The 20,892-nt window shown below is 35.8% G+C and overlaps 1 protein-coding gene across 1 annotated transcript in view; it reads left to right on the plus strand.

The window, feature by feature from the left end:
• The window catches only part of Atg9 (autophagy-related protein 9), a 201,805-nt gene that overhangs the window by 143,855 nt on the left and 37,058 nt on the right, over positions 1-20,892 (plus strand). Inside the window, exons 14-17 of the mRNA XM_090384098.1 lie at positions 4,643-4,777; positions 7,328-7,507; positions 20,111-20,194; positions 20,289-20,355. Of these exons, the coding sequence (XP_090240224.1) occupies positions 4,643-4,777; positions 7,328-7,507; positions 20,111-20,194; positions 20,289-20,355 (466 nt within the window). The remainder of the gene's footprint in view (positions 1-4,642; positions 4,778-7,327; positions 7,508-20,110; positions 20,195-20,288; positions 20,356-20,892) is intronic.

Below are 20,892 nucleotides of genomic sequence, written 5' to 3' on the forward strand. Positions count from 1 at the left end.
AACTGTCATGTTTCTTTTGGACCTTCCACTAGAATTCCTCAGGATGATATGTTCTGTAATGGTATGAAATAATAGAAGTGTTGTGTCACTGTTAGAAAGAACTGAAAATGATGGTTCAGTACATTGCATAGACTGTGACTTTTAGCCAGGATGTTCTCTGTCTCTTGGCCACTTTGAGCTGAGCTGTGTGCAGCTAGCCTGTGGCATAGTAGGGTTGTCAGATGAATGCTGATAATTTCCATGCTGCAGCTTACCATGCACAGGTTAATCAGAATATTGATTTGAGAGAGAGAGAGAGAGAGAGAGAGAGAGAGAGAGAGAGAGAGAGATTATTCTACTCACAGCCCTTACAGTGTATGTGATTCTGCTTAACATATTGAAATGCCACTTTACAAGTATTTGTGTTGATGACATGATCTCTCTTATTTTATGCCAGCCATATCACCCCGATGAAAAATTCTATAGACAGGTCCTCAGGTAATTCAGCTGTCCTTAATACATTAAAACCTGCAAATTATTTTATCCTTTCTGTTAATATAATTTTCTAATTTTAAATTTCTCTTTTATGCAGAGAGAGAGAGAGAGAGAGAGAGAGAGAGAGAGAGACCTAGTGTAATATAACTGCCAATTCTGGATTTATTTGATTTCTTCTCCTGCTCACTGTTCTAAAAATTTTTTTTTTATCTACCTTTTTCACAAAAAAACAGTTAAACTTTGGTTTGACATTAAAGTATTTTTTTGATTTTGTGCTTAATTTCATCCTCCATTTTCTTGTTAATGAGTTCCCCCATCAGGTTTTATAGTCTGCATTATATAAATATTGGGAAACACAAAAGAATAGGTGACATATCACAGAATACAAGTTATATTCTATGTTAAATGTGCTGTAACATTAAACCTCTCTCTCTCTCTCTCTGTTTTGTAAGTGTGGAGTGATGCTAAATTTGATTTAACAGTGTTATTCAGTGCAATGTCAAAGAAAAATCATGTAATGCTTAAGGAAATATGAAGTTATACATGAAAGATTTCCCATGTATTATAAAATCTGGAAAAGCAACGCAACAGATTCAATACATTTTCTCTAGGTACTGTATTGAAAGTGCCACTTTAAACTGAAAAACCAAATCTCCATGAATACATGAGTTTTCAGTGAAGTGGCTGGAATTGCAATGCAATCAAATGTTTACAAACAGTTAAGCTTAAGAACAATGTGCAATGTGAAGAAAGGAATACAAAAATAGATATAGCATTTCAGAATGAAGATGATAGTGTCAATCCAGTTCTGTTTTTTTTTTTTTTTTTTCTAAGAAAAAAAAAATGGAATGTCTTCCTCCCAATTATATTATGTTTCTGTTTATCTTATAATTCAAGTTAATACTTGTTATACTTTCAGTGTTTCCCTTGGGCTGCTATTTGCAGTGTACTTTAAAACAGTGATTTTGTTTGTTGCTTTTAATTGCTGCTGTAAAATACATATAATGTCAGTGAAATTTAATTTCAATACAGCCTTTCTCACAATAGATAATGACTTCTGTGTTCATTTTGAAAATCCACACTACTCTGGGCTACTTACTTTTCTTCTAGGTGGTATACCGGATAATATAAATGGATGAAAATTCCTCTGTCAAAGCTATTTTAGAAATGGCTTTGACTGAGGAATATAGTTTTAGAATGTTAATGGAGTTTGGAGGTGGTGAGGTTGTGCTATTTCTCATGGTTTGGACTAGGAATTAAAAAAACCTGCTTTCCTACTGCTTTTTTCTGATAAAAATTAAATCTTTTAATATCTCTCTTAAATTAATATTATTTGTGGGTTTGATCTATCAAATATAAAGTCAAAATTGTACAGTATAGAGTAATATTATAAATGCATAAACTACTGTATATTCTGTGAAGAATTTCAGCATAGGAAAGAATTAAGAAAGGATCTATGCCTGTCCCTTTTCCAATGACCAACAAGTATATTGGGCAAAACAAAATTCATCTGCATGTACTAATATCTTTATTAGCAGCAAAGAATTTAGAATGAAATTTAAATGTCATAAACAGTAATTTAATTTAATTTGAAACCTCGATTTTTCAGACATGTAGCTCAGGTTGAAGCAAACTAAAACAAAAACCAGAATTGACTGTTTGAGTTAATACCCTATGAATAAATAGCACCCTCTAGATTACGAGCTGGCAGGTTTTCCCACTTGTGAGCTACTTGAAAATTAGTCATATGGTTGACTCAAAATTTTTTACAAGTGTATTTCTATTTTAAATAAAGTATGCTAGTTATAGAATTATAATTTTTTATTATAAAAAACACATTAATCTAACAACTCAAAGGTTTTGACTAAGGGAATGACATAAATGAAGTGAAACATAAACATGGAGTATACATTTCAGCTCTGTGCAATGTCATGCCCTCATTAATGTATATGTGTGTGTTAACACACAGATCTTGATAAATAACATAGAGCAATAAGCTTAGCTGATTTATAGAGCTTCTTAATGTACCGTTATGTAATCGACTTAATAATAGCAATAAGAGCTTAACTGACGGTACTCACCTCAATTGATCTGCTTAGCTACATGCTATTGAAGTGGAAATGAAGTTTAAATAAGTTAAAATAAATAAAGACGGAATTGTTAAAAATCTGTAATTAAAATTTGCTCAAGGAAGAAGTGCACTACTTCGTCCCTGGTTGTCATTTATAAAATATTAATATGAGAACAAGGTGAAGCCAGTAGTCACAACGAGCAACTTTCGTGAAAAATGTCTTCGGTTGGCAATGATAGGAGAAAGGGAATTATGTATTTAAAGGGTTCCCATAATGCATTTTGAGACATGGGAACTTTATGTGCGTAAGGTTTCAGACCAGTGAAAGGTTGGTTGGAAGTTTCATGTTTAGAATGTTAAATTTAGTGTTATGGTGACACCATTCTATGACAAGTGCCTCGTGTTGGAAGATTTTGTAACTAGATCCTAATTTAATAATTGTGACGGCTGAATCGATTAGGGGATTGTGGTTGTTGCCCCACTTATAGAGAAGGTCTGCACATCTACCGTAGGTGCCTCTGTAGCCAGGTGGGCAGGAGCAGCAGTGCGTAGTACACGCTTCTTGATTAGACTGAGGTTCAACCACCAAATACGGAGGATGCGGAAAGGTCAGGGAATGACCACTGCATGTCCCCGGAGCAATATGGCCTTAGTTGCTAATGCTCCTATAAACCAAATAACACCTAACACATATCTACCGTGGTGCATTCATGTCCTGCTTATCCTACAGAGCTCGTCAAAACCAGGTGGTGTTTTGTTTCAGAGATACAAGGCATGGTATGACATAGAGGAGGGGAGTTTTGTAGCCACTCTTGCATCTCAGTATCCAGAAGGTTGAAATTGGCTTGTTGCAATGTTTTAGCCATCAGGATTGGTGGATGTCTGGAATGGAGCCTGTTTATTCCTGGGCCTCGAATTTCAGAGTTTGTTGGTAGTTCAGGATTGTCCATTTTTTTGTATTCTCTGATGAGGGCACATTTTTGCCAGTGGTCTATTGGCGGGATGTGGCTCAAGACTGATAGCCAAAAGGTAGAGGTGGACCTGACTGTTTCGGTTATGATGTGCATGGTGTTATTTAGCTGTACAGCCACCTTTTTTTATGTGGCTACTGTTAAGCCAAACTGGAGCACAGCACTGTAATTGGTCCCTAGAGAAGTGGAAATCAGTTCAGTGGTATGGGAAGGTATGTTTAAGTGGGATCCTTGGCAAACATTTGCTGCTGGAGTGCATTGTGCTAGTGGTGGAGTTTGGAGGTGGTGAGGTTGTGCTATTTCTCATGGTTTGGACTAGGACCTTTGGTGGTTGTGCTGGGAACTGTGAATGTCTTAAGATTTTGAATAATTCTATGCTTCCTATGATGTGGCAATTCTTTGGTGCAGATCCATGTTTGTTTCAGCAGGATAATGCCTTATACCACAGCATTGGTCATGTTTGAGATTCATGGACATGAATATACAAAAGTTGAAATTTTCAGTGCAGAGTCCTGTAGAGTTTGATTCATGGAATGAACTGGAATGTGAGGTCAGATGTTCAGGGTAGATATTGTCCCACTTCAGTAGCCTAACTGGTTGTTCTTCAGGAGGAATGAAGGACTTAATTTACTACAATCTCTCATTTGATGGTAGAAAGCCTAACCAGGAGTGTGTCATAGTGGACAAAGGCAGACAGACACACAGTTAAAGTGAATGGCAGTGACATTAGTGTGAAACTGACTTTTTAGGGTAGTATACACTAGCAGAGAACTAGATATTAGAATGTTTTGGAAATTTCTTGGCACCTGTTATCTCCTACCGTTGTTTGCCGCATAATGGCCTTTAGCTGCCGTTGCACCGTAAAACTTCCAACAGCAACATGTCTTTTTTGGGATAGCTCGAGGAACAGAGTTATCTCATCAGAACGTTGTAGTGTTCTGTTATTTTGTATATAAAAAGTGAAACTGTTTTTAACCATAGTGATATTGCATTTGAATGTTAGAGAAGTTTTTTTTTTTTTTTTTGTCTGTTGCTAATTAAAGATTGTCTGTGTTGTGTTAGCTAGTATGATAAATGAAGTTTTTTTTTTTTTTTTTTTAATACTTCATTTCTGTTTTACTTATAGCACTTGGTGTATTGTCCAGAAAAACTTATGAATAAAGTCTTGGCTCACATTCATTATATTCCTGATCAGTGGAAGGGAAATGCCCATAACTATAAAACACGGAATGAATTTTCTCATCTTTTCCAGTATAAAGCTGTAAGTATTTGTCTGATTTTCAACTGAAAGAAATAGCTGAGACTTCTTTCAAAATTATAAAGTAGTTAACTTTTCTTCTCATCATGTCTCTTATTACTAAGAAGATGCATTTGCATACCATTATGTCTTGCAAATAACACTTTTAAAGAATTATACAAATACATTATATGTTGGTGTGGTTAACTTTTTAGTAAGATCGATTATATTTCTTAAACTTCAGTTGGTCTGATGATTTGGGCATTTAACTCCAAAGTGGGTGCACTTGTTTCACTCTCTTGATCAGGGGAGGAGGGAGAAGTGCCCATGTAGTGCACTACTTAATAACCTCAAAATAGGCAAGAAATAGTTTAAAATTGGTCATTTTATACATACAAGATGCATGTCTTATGCATGTTAGGTGTCGTTACATATAAGATATTTGTGTAGAGATGTTTGTTTCTTTGCACAAATGGATATTTGCAAACATGGTAACACTCAGATAAGCTAGTAGTTTCCTAGATGAACAAGTTAGTGCAGAGCATCATTTTAGTTCATAGTAAATCACCAAAACTGATAAATGGGTTGTCACTCCTAGTATTACTAGGGTATCTACCCACCAACTGATGAGAGGCCAACACGCTTCGAAATGTGCCATCTGGGTGGTGGTATTCATCAAGAATAAGTTCTCTACTGGGGAAGCTTTGCTTATTTGAGGTAATGCAATAACAGGCAATATGGTGTGGATGCATTCAAAATATGAGATGTAATGAAAATGATGCCATTTCACCTGCTTTGGTGATTTACCATGAACTAAAATGATGCCTTGCACTAACTGGTTTGTCTAGTAAATTTCCTGTAGTCTAAATATGAAGCTTTCAGCCTTAAACCCTTTTTAGTTTGTAGTTTTCTTAACTCTCTTACGAGTGACTGCTGAATGTGAATGGGTTTTGGTGGTGAATTTCCAATAGTGGATCTCTGTGCAGAGGAGGTTTTTTTTTGTGGAATTCTGAAATTTTGTGAAAATAAAATTTTGTATCTTGTATCACGTGTATATTTCTAACACTCTTAGAGAAGAGGTTAGAAGTATGTTGAATTTAACTTTGGGAAAGAGTAGTCGGGTTTTAAACCACAAGAGATTAATGCCATTGTATTAAGATCTAGTCTTAAGTGAACAAGTAATTGCTTGTTCTGTTTTGAGTCCCTAAGAATTGCTAAATTATCTTTGATTTTTAATTTTTATTATTAAAATTAAGTTTAACTATACTAAATAAACTATACAGGTATGTATAATTCCTGAATTAAATATAAAAAAATATTTATTGCAATAAAAATTATCTTAATCTGTTTATATGTTTCATAAAAAATAATAATTTTTCATGAACAACTGTACTGCTTGCTATTTCTAGCTGAGCTGTGTAATTTAAGATCTAACCAAGCTGCATCACATAGCAGTTGATGTGCACACAGTGTGACCTTGGCAGTCAGTCAAATTTGTGCCTGTTGAGTTCTGCCTACATAAAAATGGACGTAACACATGAGGAACAGTATGCTGCTCTTATTTTTTCTTTCTGTCTCAAGAAAACATCAGCTGAAGTGTATGAAATGTTAAGAGGCTTATGCTGCCACCACAGAAACTATCATTGCTGCCATCACAGAAACTATAAACATTGCTTCTGTAATCGTGAGAGAAGATCGTCATATGACAATAAGGCAACTGGTAGAGATGTTGAGAATATCAGTAGGAAACATGCATGGTATTCTCCAAGATCATTTTCAAATGATAAGTGTTTTTACAAGCTGAGTTCCAAGCCTACTCACACCTGAACAACAGCAAGTTGATGTGGGAGTTTGCCAGGAGTTGCAAAGGATGGTTACTAAGGATGGTGAGGTTCTACATAAGGTGATAATTGAAGATGACACATGGCTTCATTTTGACCCACAGAGTAAGCAATGGAAGTTTTCTCTGTTTGGAAGTTTTCATCATCACTAACACTAAAACCAGCAAAAGTTGTGGTGTCTGCAGGAAAGGTTATTCCCTTTTTTTTGACATTCAAGAAATGGTTTATCAGCATGCTGTGCCATGTCATATAGCTGTTACAAGACCTTACTACAGAACTGTACTGCACACCTTGTGGGATCAGATTCATTGCAAACGACCACAACTACACACAGGTGAATGAATGCCACATCACGACAGTGCAAGACCTCACGTTGCTCATACTGTCATTGAGTACTTAGCCAGCATTAATGTCAGATGTGTTCCTCCGTCTGCCCTACAGCCCTACCCTTGCACTCTGTGATTTATTTTTCCCCCCAAAGTTAAAGAAGGAGCTGCGAGGAAAAAGCTTCTCTCTGACATTTGTCAAAAGTTGTAAAGACATGAAGAATGAGAGAAACGTTGGAGTAAGTGCATTTCATTAAATGAGTACTAGTTTAAAAAGGACCATCAAAATATGGGTGATTATTAAAGATATGTTGTGAAAAAAATTATCATCATTATTTATTGAACAGACCTCATATTATTTTGGATAGTTTTTCTTTCATGAAACATACTTTTTTATTTACTTCTAGGTTCATTTGATGGAAGAGTTATTTAGTCCCATCATAACTCCCATAATTCTTTGCTTTTTCCTCCGACATCGAGCACTAGACCTTGTAGATTTTTTTCGCAGTTTTACAGTAGATGTTGTTGGTGTAGGAGATGTTTGTTCCTTTGCACAAATGGATATTCGCAAGCATGGTAACCCACAAGTAAGTGGTAGTTTTCCTGACCCTTTCAGAAGTGACTTTTCTTAATGTGGATTAAGGTCTCTAGTTGCGAATTTTCAATAGCAATTATCTCTCTAAAGTGAATTTTTGTGGAATTTTGAAATTTAGTGAAAATAAGAAATTTGTACACGAATGCTTTAAAATATTAATTTGTCTTTTGACTTTATTGTTCAACAGTAAAGTAAAATTATATTCAAAAATCAAATTCGAATTAAAAGCTAAAAAAAAAAAAAAAAAAAAAAAAAAGCGAATAAAGCCCATTTTTACCTTCTTTTTATGCTATAATATTCTTTGCATTTATTTATATCACTTGATTCCAGTTTATGAACTTTTGGACATGAATTTCAGAGAAATTCTTCAAGTTCAGTTTTTGTAAGCTTGAATTGGAATAGTTATCAGATGCAATCTTCTCATCTGATTTTCAAAACTTTTTTTTTCTGTTGCTATATATGTTATAAACTGTCTACTTTTAGTCAGAAACACAGATAAGAGATAACAGCATGTACTGGAAATATGGACATTGTTTAAGTGACCTTCAAAATGTTGATCTGTACACACAGTCCCCAGAACTCACACACATGATAACATAGATCTACCAATATACTTCTAAAAGGATTAAATTGCCAATATTAGAAGTGTATAGTAAATGATATGTATTCATCATAACAATATACACTTGGTGATCGCTGAATCATGACTACCCAATCTGTACTGGACTGTGCAGTATAAAAAGCTGAGTAGCTTCCTAGGCTAGAGCAATGGTAATTTGCATCTGGTTGTGCAAATCAAAGTAATAAATTAGCAGTTATGGGATATAGTAAAGATATTACGGAGTTTCAAAAGGGCATGGTTGTGTGAGCTCATGCATCGGGTGCTTCTATATTGGAAATAGTTGTCCTGTTGGTTGCTCATGGCACACTGGTTAAGTTGTACAAAGAGTGTTGTTGAATGGATCAAACTACTTCCTCCCAACAGAACTGTAGTGGATTATACAAGGTGGATGTTCATAGGATTACTGGAGGAATGCAAAAACACTATCCCAAAAGATGATGCACTGTGAACTCAGACATATAGGGTGCCACAGCAGATAACCCAAGAGACAACCCCTCCTCACTGCTGATCATAGTCAACAGCAAATGCTGTAGTGTCAACAACACGCTGGCTAGACACTGGAGGACTGAAAATGAGTGTGCTGGTCGGATGAGTTCAAATACTTGGTGCAACACGCTGATAGATGCCTTTGTATATGGCGCAAGTAACATGAGTCCATGAACTCGCCATGCATGGTGCCTGCTATCCAGCCAGTTGCTGGTGGTTGCTTAGTATGGGACATGTTTTTTTGGGAAGAACTAGGATCTCCAGTGTATATTGACCGACATTTTACTAGTAAGGAATAACAGCAGCTCTTAGGGGACCATGACATTTTTTACCAGACAGAAACGGGATATTCCAAGATGCTAAGATGTCATTGGGCCCACAGTGTGCATGTGGTTCAAGGAACACATTGAAGATATCATCCATCTTGATTGTCTTCCAAATTTGCCTGACCTCAATCCAGTTGAACACCTGTGTGTGTGTGATGTTTTGGAACACGAAGTGAAGCATATGGACATGCAACCATAATCTTTTCTGCCACTGGAAAGCCTTGCAGGCAGCATGGCTAAAGATCCCTATGGATGTCTTCAGACATCTTGTGAAGTCAATGCCTAGATGAATAGGGATGTTTTCCTTGCGAACATTGGCCCAACACAGTATTAGTTGTCATAATTCAGTGATCACTCAGTGTGTGTATGTGTTCTTTTTTCTAGATTACTGTGTGCCAGTCATGGAAGAAGTGAATAATATTTATAATGAAATTAAAAATAAGAGGAGCACTTGCATTTAAAATAATTACATAACACTGATTAATGATGAAAGAATGGCAGAACAATAGGTGGGTTATGTGCTTAAGTGAGCTGGAAATGTTTCGGGGGCTAGAGGACAATATGAAGACTTCCTGCAACAGAAAAAAAGCTTTCTAAATATATTTGTTTTCATGATATGTATTTGTAATGTTGTACCCTGACTTTTGACTCATCTTATTTACAACATAAATAACTGCTTTATTTAATGCACAGTTATTATGATGCAGTTGAGGTATAGCCCTGTGCTCTGTCTCAATTTTTGTTTTTGGATTAGTGTGCTTATCCACTGCAGCAATTGGCACAGTCAAAACATAGTTGGTTTTAGGAACCAATTTATACTCAACACAGAGCATTGGCAGAGGAGATAGTGCCTCAGATTGAAGTGTTCCCTTTAAGTTGTTTGTGAACAACTTCCTTTTAAGGTGTTGGTGAACTGAGAATATTCTCATTTCACCACTTGTCCAAATGGAAAGTGATGAACCACAATGCCACAGTAGGAGGAACACAGTGGCTAAGTGCACTCAGTCCTGATGTTTTGCTTATGTGCTTTATTAAATTCTTAGCTGTGGTGCAGAACCCCCTTTGAGAGTTATTCAGGGTATTTGAAACAGTCTTTTGATGAAAAATGAAAGGCAATTAGTTAGCAATAAAATAAATTTTATACTAGCAGCCTTCAAAAAGGTCAGAGTAACCTGCGGTATCTCAAGCATCGCAGGAGACTACTCGAAATTTAGAAATTATTGCAAGGAATTGTGTTCTAGCCCAGGATATGAGTGGTTTTCATTAATTTAATTTTTATTTTTTTATTATTATTTTTTAATGATCCCTAGTGTATGTAAGCACTGTAATGGTAGTAAGAAAAGGAACTCAATTTACTGCCACACAATTTTTATACAAATGGAAGAGTTAATTTTTTTAAAAACTTAATAAAACAAAGATAACTATTTTATTTTTATAGTACTTAGATTGGATTGGAATAGGAAAAAAAGGAACTTTTTACTGCTGCATTATAATTTTCTGAAATTGGAGTGCAGTGATTACCAAAATGACTAGTTAGGGTGGAAAAAAAAATTAAAACAAAAATAGTTCTATCAAACTTCTTGGCTCCATTCAAAAGAGGCTAGTCGGGTTAATTAATGACTCATCTGTTCAAATACGGAGGATGCAGAAAGGTCAGGGAATGACCACCGCATATCCCCGGAGCAATATGGCCTTAGTTGCTAATGCTACCAAAATAACAACATAACAAATAACAACTCATCTGTTATAGAATCTCCACTTTCTGTCCATGCGAACTGTTCTTCTGAATTAACGTGTTTAATTCCCTACTCTCTTCTAAACCAGTCTTAGCACATGCAGTCAGCATCTATTTGGTGTCCAACTCCAAACTAAAAGAACCAACCTTTTCGCTTCCTCATTTATTACTTCTACTAGAATAACACAAGCCAGTATATCATCAGTGGATTGACACAGAATCCACATTGATGATCATTAATTAGATGGAAAGTTATAAGCTAGTTTAAAAGTTGGCAGTTGATTGATTCCCCCCCCCCCGTACCTTGGAAAAGGTGGAGGTAAATGCTGTGGGGCAATAATTGAAAGGGAGAGATTTGTTACCTGTTTTAGAAACTCGATGGATATGAGCATTTTCAAGCAGAAGGAAAAACTCCAATGGTATAAGAAGGTATAAAGAGGCGACACAACAGGAACAAGTTCAGGAGCACAGGTTTTGAGAACAAATGAGAAATGTCATCAGGAGCTTTCTTGGCTTCAAGATTGTTCATAATTCTTTGATGCTCTTCTGTCAGAAGACCATGAGAGGCGTTTCATGCAGTGTATTGGGTATGATTGGTGGTTTACCAAGGTCGTTGATACAAGAGTTAGAAGAAAAATAGGGTGCTAGTAAGTCAGCCAGTAAGTCATGTTTATTTGAGCATGCAATTGAACATTGCCATCCTCAGCCAGGTTGTAACAGAGTTGGGAGTATTGATTGACAGAAGTTGTGACTAGTAGCTTTGACAAGAGACCAGAATGCTCAACTACTATTTGGTAATTGAATATTGGTAGTTGTTAAAAGAAAGTTAGGTTACTTTGAATAGTTGATTGGGTCTGTTTTGTGGATGGTACTTGATTCACATAAGTTGTTTCACCTATTGCACTTGATTCACCCAGTGCGCTATAGTCAGCTTCAACCTGGTTGTATAGTGCACTAGGCGCCTCCGTAGCCAGGTGGGAAGGAGCAGCAGTGCATAGCACACGCTTCTTGATTAGACCGGGGTTCGAGCCCGTCACCACCAAATACGGAGAATGCGGAAAGGTCAGGGAATGACCACCGCATATCCCGGAGCAATATGGCCTTAGTTGCTAATGCTCCTAAAAACCAAATAACAAACAAACATAGTGCACTATTTGAAGTTCAAAATAAAGTATTTTAAAATACAAGTATTGCACCATGGTAACATTGTGCAGTTCACCCACTGTAGCATATGAGATGCATTAATTAATTAACATTGATTTGAAAGAAAAGTGTGGAAATGCCCTTTGGACAGTGTGAGAATGCATTTCCAGACAATTTGGATCTCTTAAAAAATAATAATAATAAAAAAGACTTCAGATTTTTGATTTCTAAAAGTTGGCAGGTATGAGTTAAGGTTATACTTCACAAAGCATGATTCTGTTACCTGATTACCAAGATAACATAAAAATTAAAATAAAATCATAAAATTAAAAAAAACAAAACTGAACTTAACTGATACCACCAGGGGAAGAGTACCACATTCACAATAAATAAAATAAAGGCAGGGAACATCAAACTTTGTGAATTTCAGAAGGATCATATTTCAGTTTCTGACTTATCTATTTATGTTAATCTTGTTTATTATGATTAATGGTTTTTATGTTGGATTTGAGATTTGTACAGAGTGAATAGCTGTTTGGGAGAAAAAGTAATGCAGAAAGCAAAAGAAAAGACCCAGTTTTTTAGATGCAGAGGAAGCAATTTGTTCATTATGTGTGTTTATTTTCAACCTGTAGCAGGTGGCCATGGCATATACAAGTGTGTTATGCTTAATTTTTGAGGTTGTTTATTTTCAGTCTTGCATCTGTATTGTATGGGAATATCTGTTGTATTGCTGGATAGCAGTCAACAACTGAAATATGATCCTGTTGGAATCCACAAGGGCTGTTTTTTTCCAAAGGAGAGTGTCCTTGGGGATCACCCCTACACACCTTTTTGTGGATATGGTACTTTTACTTTGAGTTGAGGGTGAGTCTGCTTCAGTGGGGAGTCGTGCATTTGCTAGTGTTTGTCAGTTTAGTTTGTTTTTTTTAAAATTTTATTCAATAACAGATTTAAAAATCACCACACTCCATGTAAACTTTTAAAGGCAAAAAATGATAATTCATTGAAAGTAGATGGAAAGAAAACCACAAAACAATTCCAATAACCAACCAGTGAAAGACCAATTTTGAAAATGTTTCAAAAATGTGTCTCACCACGTACCTTACAGGAGCTAAAGGATCTGCTGGTTCGTGTTGGTACCAGATACCACAAGACACATTTAGAAATCTTGTAACGTCCATGCCTTGCCAGGTACGAGCTGTTTTGGTTGCACATGGAGGACCAACATCGTATTAGGTAGGTGGTCATAATGTTTTGGCTCATCAGTGTTATGTGCCATAGTGAAACCTAACCTCCCCTGTGCCTGTCTGTAGGAGAGGATAGGTCTCTGATGTCAAGTCATTGCAGCATTATTTTTGAACTGGGACACATTGCACATCTCAAGTTCCTAGGTACCTTTCCCGAATCTAGGGATGTTTGATAATCCTGGTTAACGGCTTGCTTACTTCTTTTGCTGCCTTCTTTAATATAAGTAGATAGATCCCATCCACCTCAGGTGCAGCTTTTACATTTTGCTTCAACAATTTCTACTCTACTTTCCTTTTAATTGTTACAAAATCATTCAGCTTTCTGCTGGAATTTGACTTCCAGCATTCCCATTCCTAAAAAATTCAATTTGTCAGAAACCTGAGCAGGATCATCAACAGTTAATCCATTCATATCTAGTGGGCCAATGTGGTTCAACCTCTTTCTTCTGCTGTTTACCAAGTAAAGAAGTCTTTTCTGCCTTTTTTAAATTCTTTTCCAGAGACTTGTAATCTGCTTTAGCTTGCCTAACTTCCTTTGTGACATGATCACAGACTAGTTTGTATCTATTGTAGGCATCTGTATCACCTGATAATTTATATGCATCTATGCACTTTTCTTCACTACCTAAGTTTTATTAGTTCCTGAATGTCTCCCATTTAGAATTTGCTGTTGGTAACTTCATCAGTTGTTCCCATTGCATAGAATTTAAAAACTGTGATACCACTGTAGTCACCTTTACGAAAGAAAAGCCCTTTCCTTCAACAGTAGTTACACCTTTAAGTAAATCCCACATCAATACGTTGTGATCACTGCCACCTAATGTGTTTTTTCTGCAGATTCTTAATGCAAGAAGGGTAACTGCTGATAATCAGATCAAGAGTTTTGCTTTCTAACATGCTAGTGTAGAAAGCAATCATCCAGTAAATCCACAAAAGTCTTACTACTGTGTGAGTGACCAACCCATAAACTCAGTCACTATCTGGAAAGTCCCCCATTATAAGACACCTATTTGGTGGTCCACGCTATGTATGTGCAATTGTTCATTTTGCTCATCACAGTCATTAGGCCCATCACACACTCCTATCCTCATTTTTGTTTTCTCCAGTCTTGTTGTCACATCAAACTGACTCAGTGTTGCACTGGCAACCCATGTCAACTGGATGCACTGCCTTAATTTTGTATTTTGTAACTAACAATATAATCTCTCTTCCCTTCCTATCCTGTCTATTCTTTCTCTACACCATAATATAAGTTTTGTTATGAATACATGGTTAAAAAAGTTTGTTTAATCGGATTAGTGTGCTGGTTGTCTTCTTTTCTGTTACTTTTCCTAAGCATCTAATTTTCATTTTCTGGGGAAGTCTTTCTTCTCATCTTTCTATCCTCTTTTTCCCTTCCCCTTCTTCTCTGCCACTTATTCCTGTTTCACTTTTCACAAGTACCCTCGGGGTTTTCAGTTAATCCTTGAAAGCTCCAATAAGAGTGGTGTACAGTCCCTGGCGTGCCTCCACGTGGCTAAGGATGGGGCAGGTTCCCCCTGGCCACGAAGTTGCCAGGTACCGGTACTCAACATTCAACACAACCACATGCCCACACTCTCACATACCCCCGGCTTTGGCACATGCCTTACAGATGAAACTGCGGTGTATAGGGGAAATCCTAGAGACTGCCTGAAAAACAAAAAATCTTTGACTTTGAATATCCTTTCTCTGTGCATTTTACTCCTCGTATTCAAATTTGGAATCCCTTTTTATATAAGTGGCACTGTCTTATATCCCCACAATGTCTACATTTGATTTGATCAACACTTCAAATTTATTTACTATGCTCCCAGCATTAGTGAACATACTGCAAATGTTTTTACTCTTAGTAACCCTAACACAGCCTATGAATTTGTTTGTTTCATGGGGACCCTTGAAATCCCTTACACCTTATTTTCCTGGCTGCTTGTTCCATTAGAAGCAGTGTAAGAACCACTTTCATCACTACTCCTTCCTATTGTGTCTGGGCAGAATTGCATGCACTTTCAGTTTTGATCCTAACCTGCAACTTTTTTTAAAAATTGCCTTGTATTTGTTAATTAAATCCTTGTCTCCTACTTTTAATATAATTAGTACAAATGTGTACAAGTGCAAGTTGAAAGACTGTACACCACTCTTATTAGACTTCTTCAGAAAAATAAAAGTTGTAAAGGCCTTCATTTTTTAAACATTTAAGTTTTTTAATAAAAATTAAAATGTTACTTAAAATACTTATTTTACGTAGCATTTACTAGTAAAATTTAACATTTGAAGTAAAATATTTCAAAAACATAAGTGTTGCAGTCCATTAAGAAAATATGAAATTATTGGTATTGTTCCAGCAGAATTTTTTTAATCCCAAAACTTCCTTCCAGAAATTAAAAAGGAAATTTGCATGTCAGGTACCATGCTGTTATTGTTTGTTTACCGTTGTTACCTTTGTTGTTCACGTTATTAATAAATAGTGTATTGATGAAAGCACATCAGGCTAAGTGACTAGGACCACCACTGCATCCAGCAGTGGTGGTAGTGTGAAAATGTAGCAAAAACAGTCAGACCACCTGACAGATGACCAACTTTTTTTTTTTATTGTCTGGAAAATTCTTCTTAAACAATGCCAGTATTTCATCTTTTCTTATTGGGATTGCAGTACTTAATAATGGGTCTTATAATGGGGGATTTTAACTTCCCCAGATATACACTGGAACTTGTGGGTTGGTCACTTGCAGACTAGCAAGGCTTTTGTGAATTTATTGGATGATTGTTTTTTACAGCAACATGTTAGAGAGGCAACAAGAGGGAGTAACACTCTTGATCCAATTATCAGCAGCAATTATTCCTGCATTAAGAATTTACAGGTAAAGGACCCATTGGGTGACAGTGATCACAATGTACTGATGTGGAATTACTTAAAAGATGTAACCACCAAGGCCAAAGGGAAGGGCTTTTGCTTTCATAAAGGTGACTACAGGGGCCTCAGACAGTTTTTTTTTAAATTCCGTACAGTGGAATCAACTGATGTGTTACCAACATTGAATTCTAAATGGGAAGCCTTCAGGGACTTAATTTTGTAGGCTACTAGGCTTTTTGTTCCAACTAAGAAATACTGTTCTAGGTTTAGACCCAAATGGATGTTAGATGAACAAATGAGACTCGTGGCAGAGAAGAAAAAAGCATGGAATGCATATAAATTGTCAGGTGACACAGAAGCCTATGGCAGATACAAGCTAGTCTGTAATCAAGTCACAAAGAACATTAGGCAAGCGAAGGCAGATTATGAGAAATCTTTGCAGAGGATGCAAAGAAAAACATCAAAGACTTCTTTACTTATATAAACTCTAAAAGGAAGGGGATGAATCAGATTGGTCCACTTTGTATCAATGGTTTTGACTGTAGATGATCATTCTCAGATCGCTGCCAAACTAAATAAGTATTTTGCATCTACACTCACACATGAGTTATTCAATGAGGGGAATGCCAGATGTTTATCAAACTCTAACAGGGAGTTAAATGACTTTGTAATAACTGAGAGCAAAGTGGAGGAGAAATTGTTAAAGTTAAACACAAGATAGGCACCAGGGATAGATAGGATCTGTTCACTTATATTAAAGAGGAGGTGGCAAAGGATGTAAGCAAACCCTTAGCCATAATTATGAGAGCATCCATGGACTCGAGATGTGCAAATGTATCTCCAATTCACAAAGGGGGAAATCAAAGGGTGACATGGGTAATTACAGAGCTGTTAGTTTGATTTCTGTTCCAGAGAAAATAATGGAGTCACTGGTTAAAGAAGCATTGCAGAATCATCTAGACAAGACAGCAGTAATAATTCAGACACAGCATGGGTTTGTTAAGGGAAAGTCTTGTCTGACAAATTTGATTGGATACTACACTGGTGTTCAAAGAAAGTACATCACCCCTTAAAATTGTCACTGTCGTCTGAATAATGTAAGTATTTAGCAATATTTCTTACAGATTGCATCATATAATATTGACATGTGTAGGTGATGACATAATATTGCATCAGCTGTATAAGCACGCTCTGCAATAGTTGCAGTCATTCCTTGCTTGTGTCAGGATGCTGAGTTACGTGCAGTTGATGCCCCGAAGAAAGATGGTGTCTACGTTGAAATTCCCTACCAGCCAAATGATATGCGGGTGCATTTCGTATCGTGGAGTAGGTCACCTGCAGTTTATAAAAGGTTCCGTAAATGCCAATGGATACCTGGCTATATTGGAAGGCAAATTGCTGCCAACCATTAGAGACCATTTCAACCTCCCAAGTAAGTGCATCTTTCAGGACGACTCTGCTCCTTGTGATCGGGCAAAACGTGTAAGTAGGCACTTCTGTAGTTATTTTAGCTTCATTTCTGCATTAGAGGTTCGACAGTAATGTGTTTACATTTGTTACAGGTGAAAAAATGGTTGGAAGAACGGTCCATTACAACTGTTATCTGGCCAGAAAACAGTCCGAACCTGAATAGGCGAGCAAAACCCCCTAATAAATATTAAAAATACATTATATGTATTCAGTACTATTAGTTACGTCTTTCCGGTTTATTTCAAATTTTACACATTTTGCAGTCCACAATATTTGCAACTACGTTTCTTGCTTTTTGCAGTGTAGCAATTATCTTGAGGGTATCAGGTTTTGTTTTCTCATCTTTCTATGTGAAAATAGTAATAAATCTTTCAAAAACAATTAGGTAAGACTGTAGATGTTTATTAAACGAGTGGGAGAAGAAAAACAAGTAACTTAACTATAAACAAACAGCATGAATATTTGTCCTGTACTGTGCTATTCTTCAAGTAAAAAGCCAAATAGTTGCAAAGGTGATGGGTCACCTGACAGGTTCTTGCACACAATTTCTGTACAAATGCCATAAAAAATCACTTCAGAAACTACTGCAGTAACACTTGACTGTCTTTAGGAAGATAGAAAAATTTCAGATTTTTAATCATCGATTAACATGGGAATGTTATTTTTGAGGGTCACAGGTGACTTGCAGATGATATAAAGGTGGTTAATAGTAGTAATCAGGGTATGCTACTGCAACGAGATCTAAAACAGTTACACAAATATACTGAGAAGTGGGAATTTAAGTTTAACATTGAGAAATGCGAGGTACTGCATATGGGTAGTAGTAATTCCAGAATAACATGCTGACTGTGTGGTACCACACTTGGCTAATAGAGAATGAAAACAACCCAGGGGTAATTGTGCAGTCAGACATGAAGTTCCCTGAGCAGTACAGCTAGGCAGCTCATCATGGTTTTGTCAATGATATGCAGGAGTTTTGCCAGCATGCTTAAGGAGGTAATTATCCTGTTGTGTATAAGATTGTGGTTAAGCTACACCTTGAGTCCCTCATTTTAGGGAGGATAGAGATCTGTTGGAACAGATGAAGAGAAGAGTGACTAGATTAGTGAAGTGAACAAAAAAGTACTCTTGTCAGGAAAGACTTCAGTTGTGCAAATTGCAGTGTCTAGAAACTAGGCACCTGTGAGCAGATCTCATTGAGGTGTTTAAGACTGAATGTTGATGGCATCTTTACTCTTGCTCAAAAGATGCACATAAAGGGACAAAAATAGAAATTGAAGGATGTGATTACAGGATAGATATGCAGAAATATACTCATCCAGATGGTAGTTGGTTGATGAAACAAACAAAATTTCTGACTAATATTTTTGGAAATGGAAATTTCAATAAATTTAAGGAAGAATTAGACAGATTGTCAGAGAAGATGGATAGGTGATGTGGGAATTTTTTGTTGCTGATAACTGTATCAACTTGCTTCCTTGCATCATTTGTCACTAATATTAATATTCTGTGCTATCCTGTTGCATTATAACTTCAGCCTTTTTTGTGACATAACTCCAATCCAACCTCTGTTTGCCATAACTTGGGGGTGCTACCACTGCCTAATTACTAAGAGGTTAAATAGTTCCAGCAGTTGTTTTCAGAAGAGAATGATTTTTAGCTGATAAATTAGATACTGCTGTTGTGCCCTTGCTTTACAAATTGGTGCAATAGATTGAATACCGGCTCTTTATAACTGTGTGGCATTTTTGTATATCTCACTTATTTATTTATGATCTGTATTATCACTTTTACTGAGTACATATATGCATGCTTTATAATTTCTTTTATTAGATAATTAATATTTTTTTTATTAGACATCACCCCCCCCACACTAAAACCTTGTATTTATATTGCTACTATTTACAAATTTTTGCTATTTATTATATTTAATGTTATTCCCATTTATTTTCATATCATTTCTCTACGAGAACTGGATTTCTTGCATTTTTTCCTTTTTTTTTTTTTATTAAATAAATAGAATGAAATTTTGGTGTTGTGAAAAATCCATATTTATTTTAACAGAAATAGCCCAGGAAATGTTAAATGGTCTGGTGACTGTTTTATATTTATACGTTTAGATTGTGCACGTCTGTACCTTTATCCAATATCTCTTGTGAATAGTGTTAGTTTTGTATTGCAGTTGGGCAGATTGTTTTATTTTTTATTTAAAAAAATTTTTTTTTTTTTTTTTCCGTTTTTAAAAACAGTTTGTTTCAGATTTTTTAAAGCCTGGCTACAATTTACTCTCCCTAAGATGGAGTGTTGATGAGAAAGAAGACTATCTGTTTAAGAAATTAACATGTAAAATAATGTTGTTAAAAACAGTGCACAACAGTGTGGGTCGATCTGAAAAATTAGAAGTAGTAATAAAAGAATAATTTATGTATTCATTCTTTTAACCACAGCTTTACAGCCCTGATTATTTTCGCTAATTAAAGGAGTAAAGTAAAATGAGATTGAGTTCTTTTTTCTTTTTCCCTACTTTTGAAAATTTGCACTTTTCTGCAATTTTTTTTTTTTTTTTTTCCAGATACCATAACAGTGTAAAGTAAAATAAACCATAACACAGCTTTACTGTGTATATAATGTATAAGCACATATTCTATGTTTCTGTATTTTATGTTGAATGAAATATTTGTTACATTTCAGTGGTTAAGTGAAGGGCAGACAGAAGCCACACAGTATCAGCAAGCTGAAAATGGAAAGACAGAGCTTTCGTTGATGCACTTCACTGTAAGTTATCTCCATGATGAACTCAGTATGAAGAAATATCAATTTTTTTTTTTTTTCTCTTCCTTATGTAAATTTTTATTTTCTTCTTTTTCAGCTTACAAATCCTAACTGGGTTCCTCCAGAATATTCATCAATCTATCTGAACAATATTAAAGAACAAGGTGAGTGCATGGATAGGAGTCTTTTTTATTATTATTTTTTATGCTGCGATAAATATGGTTATGACCCATCTTCAGGATAATTTCACAAAGTAGATTATTTGTTTAGGTTATATGGGGAACAATGTTTTTGAATGCTCGACAATTGGGAATTCCTCAAGGAGGCTAATTGAGAATAAACAATATTGCATGATTATCATGTGAGAGTCATTTTAAAATTTCATGTCCTGAGTATGAAACGTTAGTGGTACAGTGTTAAAAATTTCTGCACTTAAATGTATAGCACAGCAAATAGTAAATCATTGAGTTTAATGATGTTTTAATTGCATTTTTTAAAAATTACATTGGTAATTTAAAAAAAAAGTCGAAGTCAGCAGAGTTGTATGAATGAGGAGAGATGGACAATACCGGATGACTTTCAGTCATCCAGTATTTCGGAAAAAAAGGGACTAATTACAAAGGCAATTGATGAGGATATGGCTACAACGTTGGGGGAGGATGCTCTTCCTATTCCATGGTTAAGAAGTGGGTAGCAGAATT

The sequence above is a fragment of the Mastigoproctus giganteus genome, chromosome 10, assembly GCF_048544385.1.
Source record: "Mastigoproctus giganteus isolate SK-2022 chromosome 10, ASM4854438v1, whole genome shotgun sequence".
Classification (NCBI taxonomy): Eukaryota; Metazoa; Arthropoda; class Arachnida; order Uropygi; family Thelyphonidae; genus Mastigoproctus; species Mastigoproctus giganteus.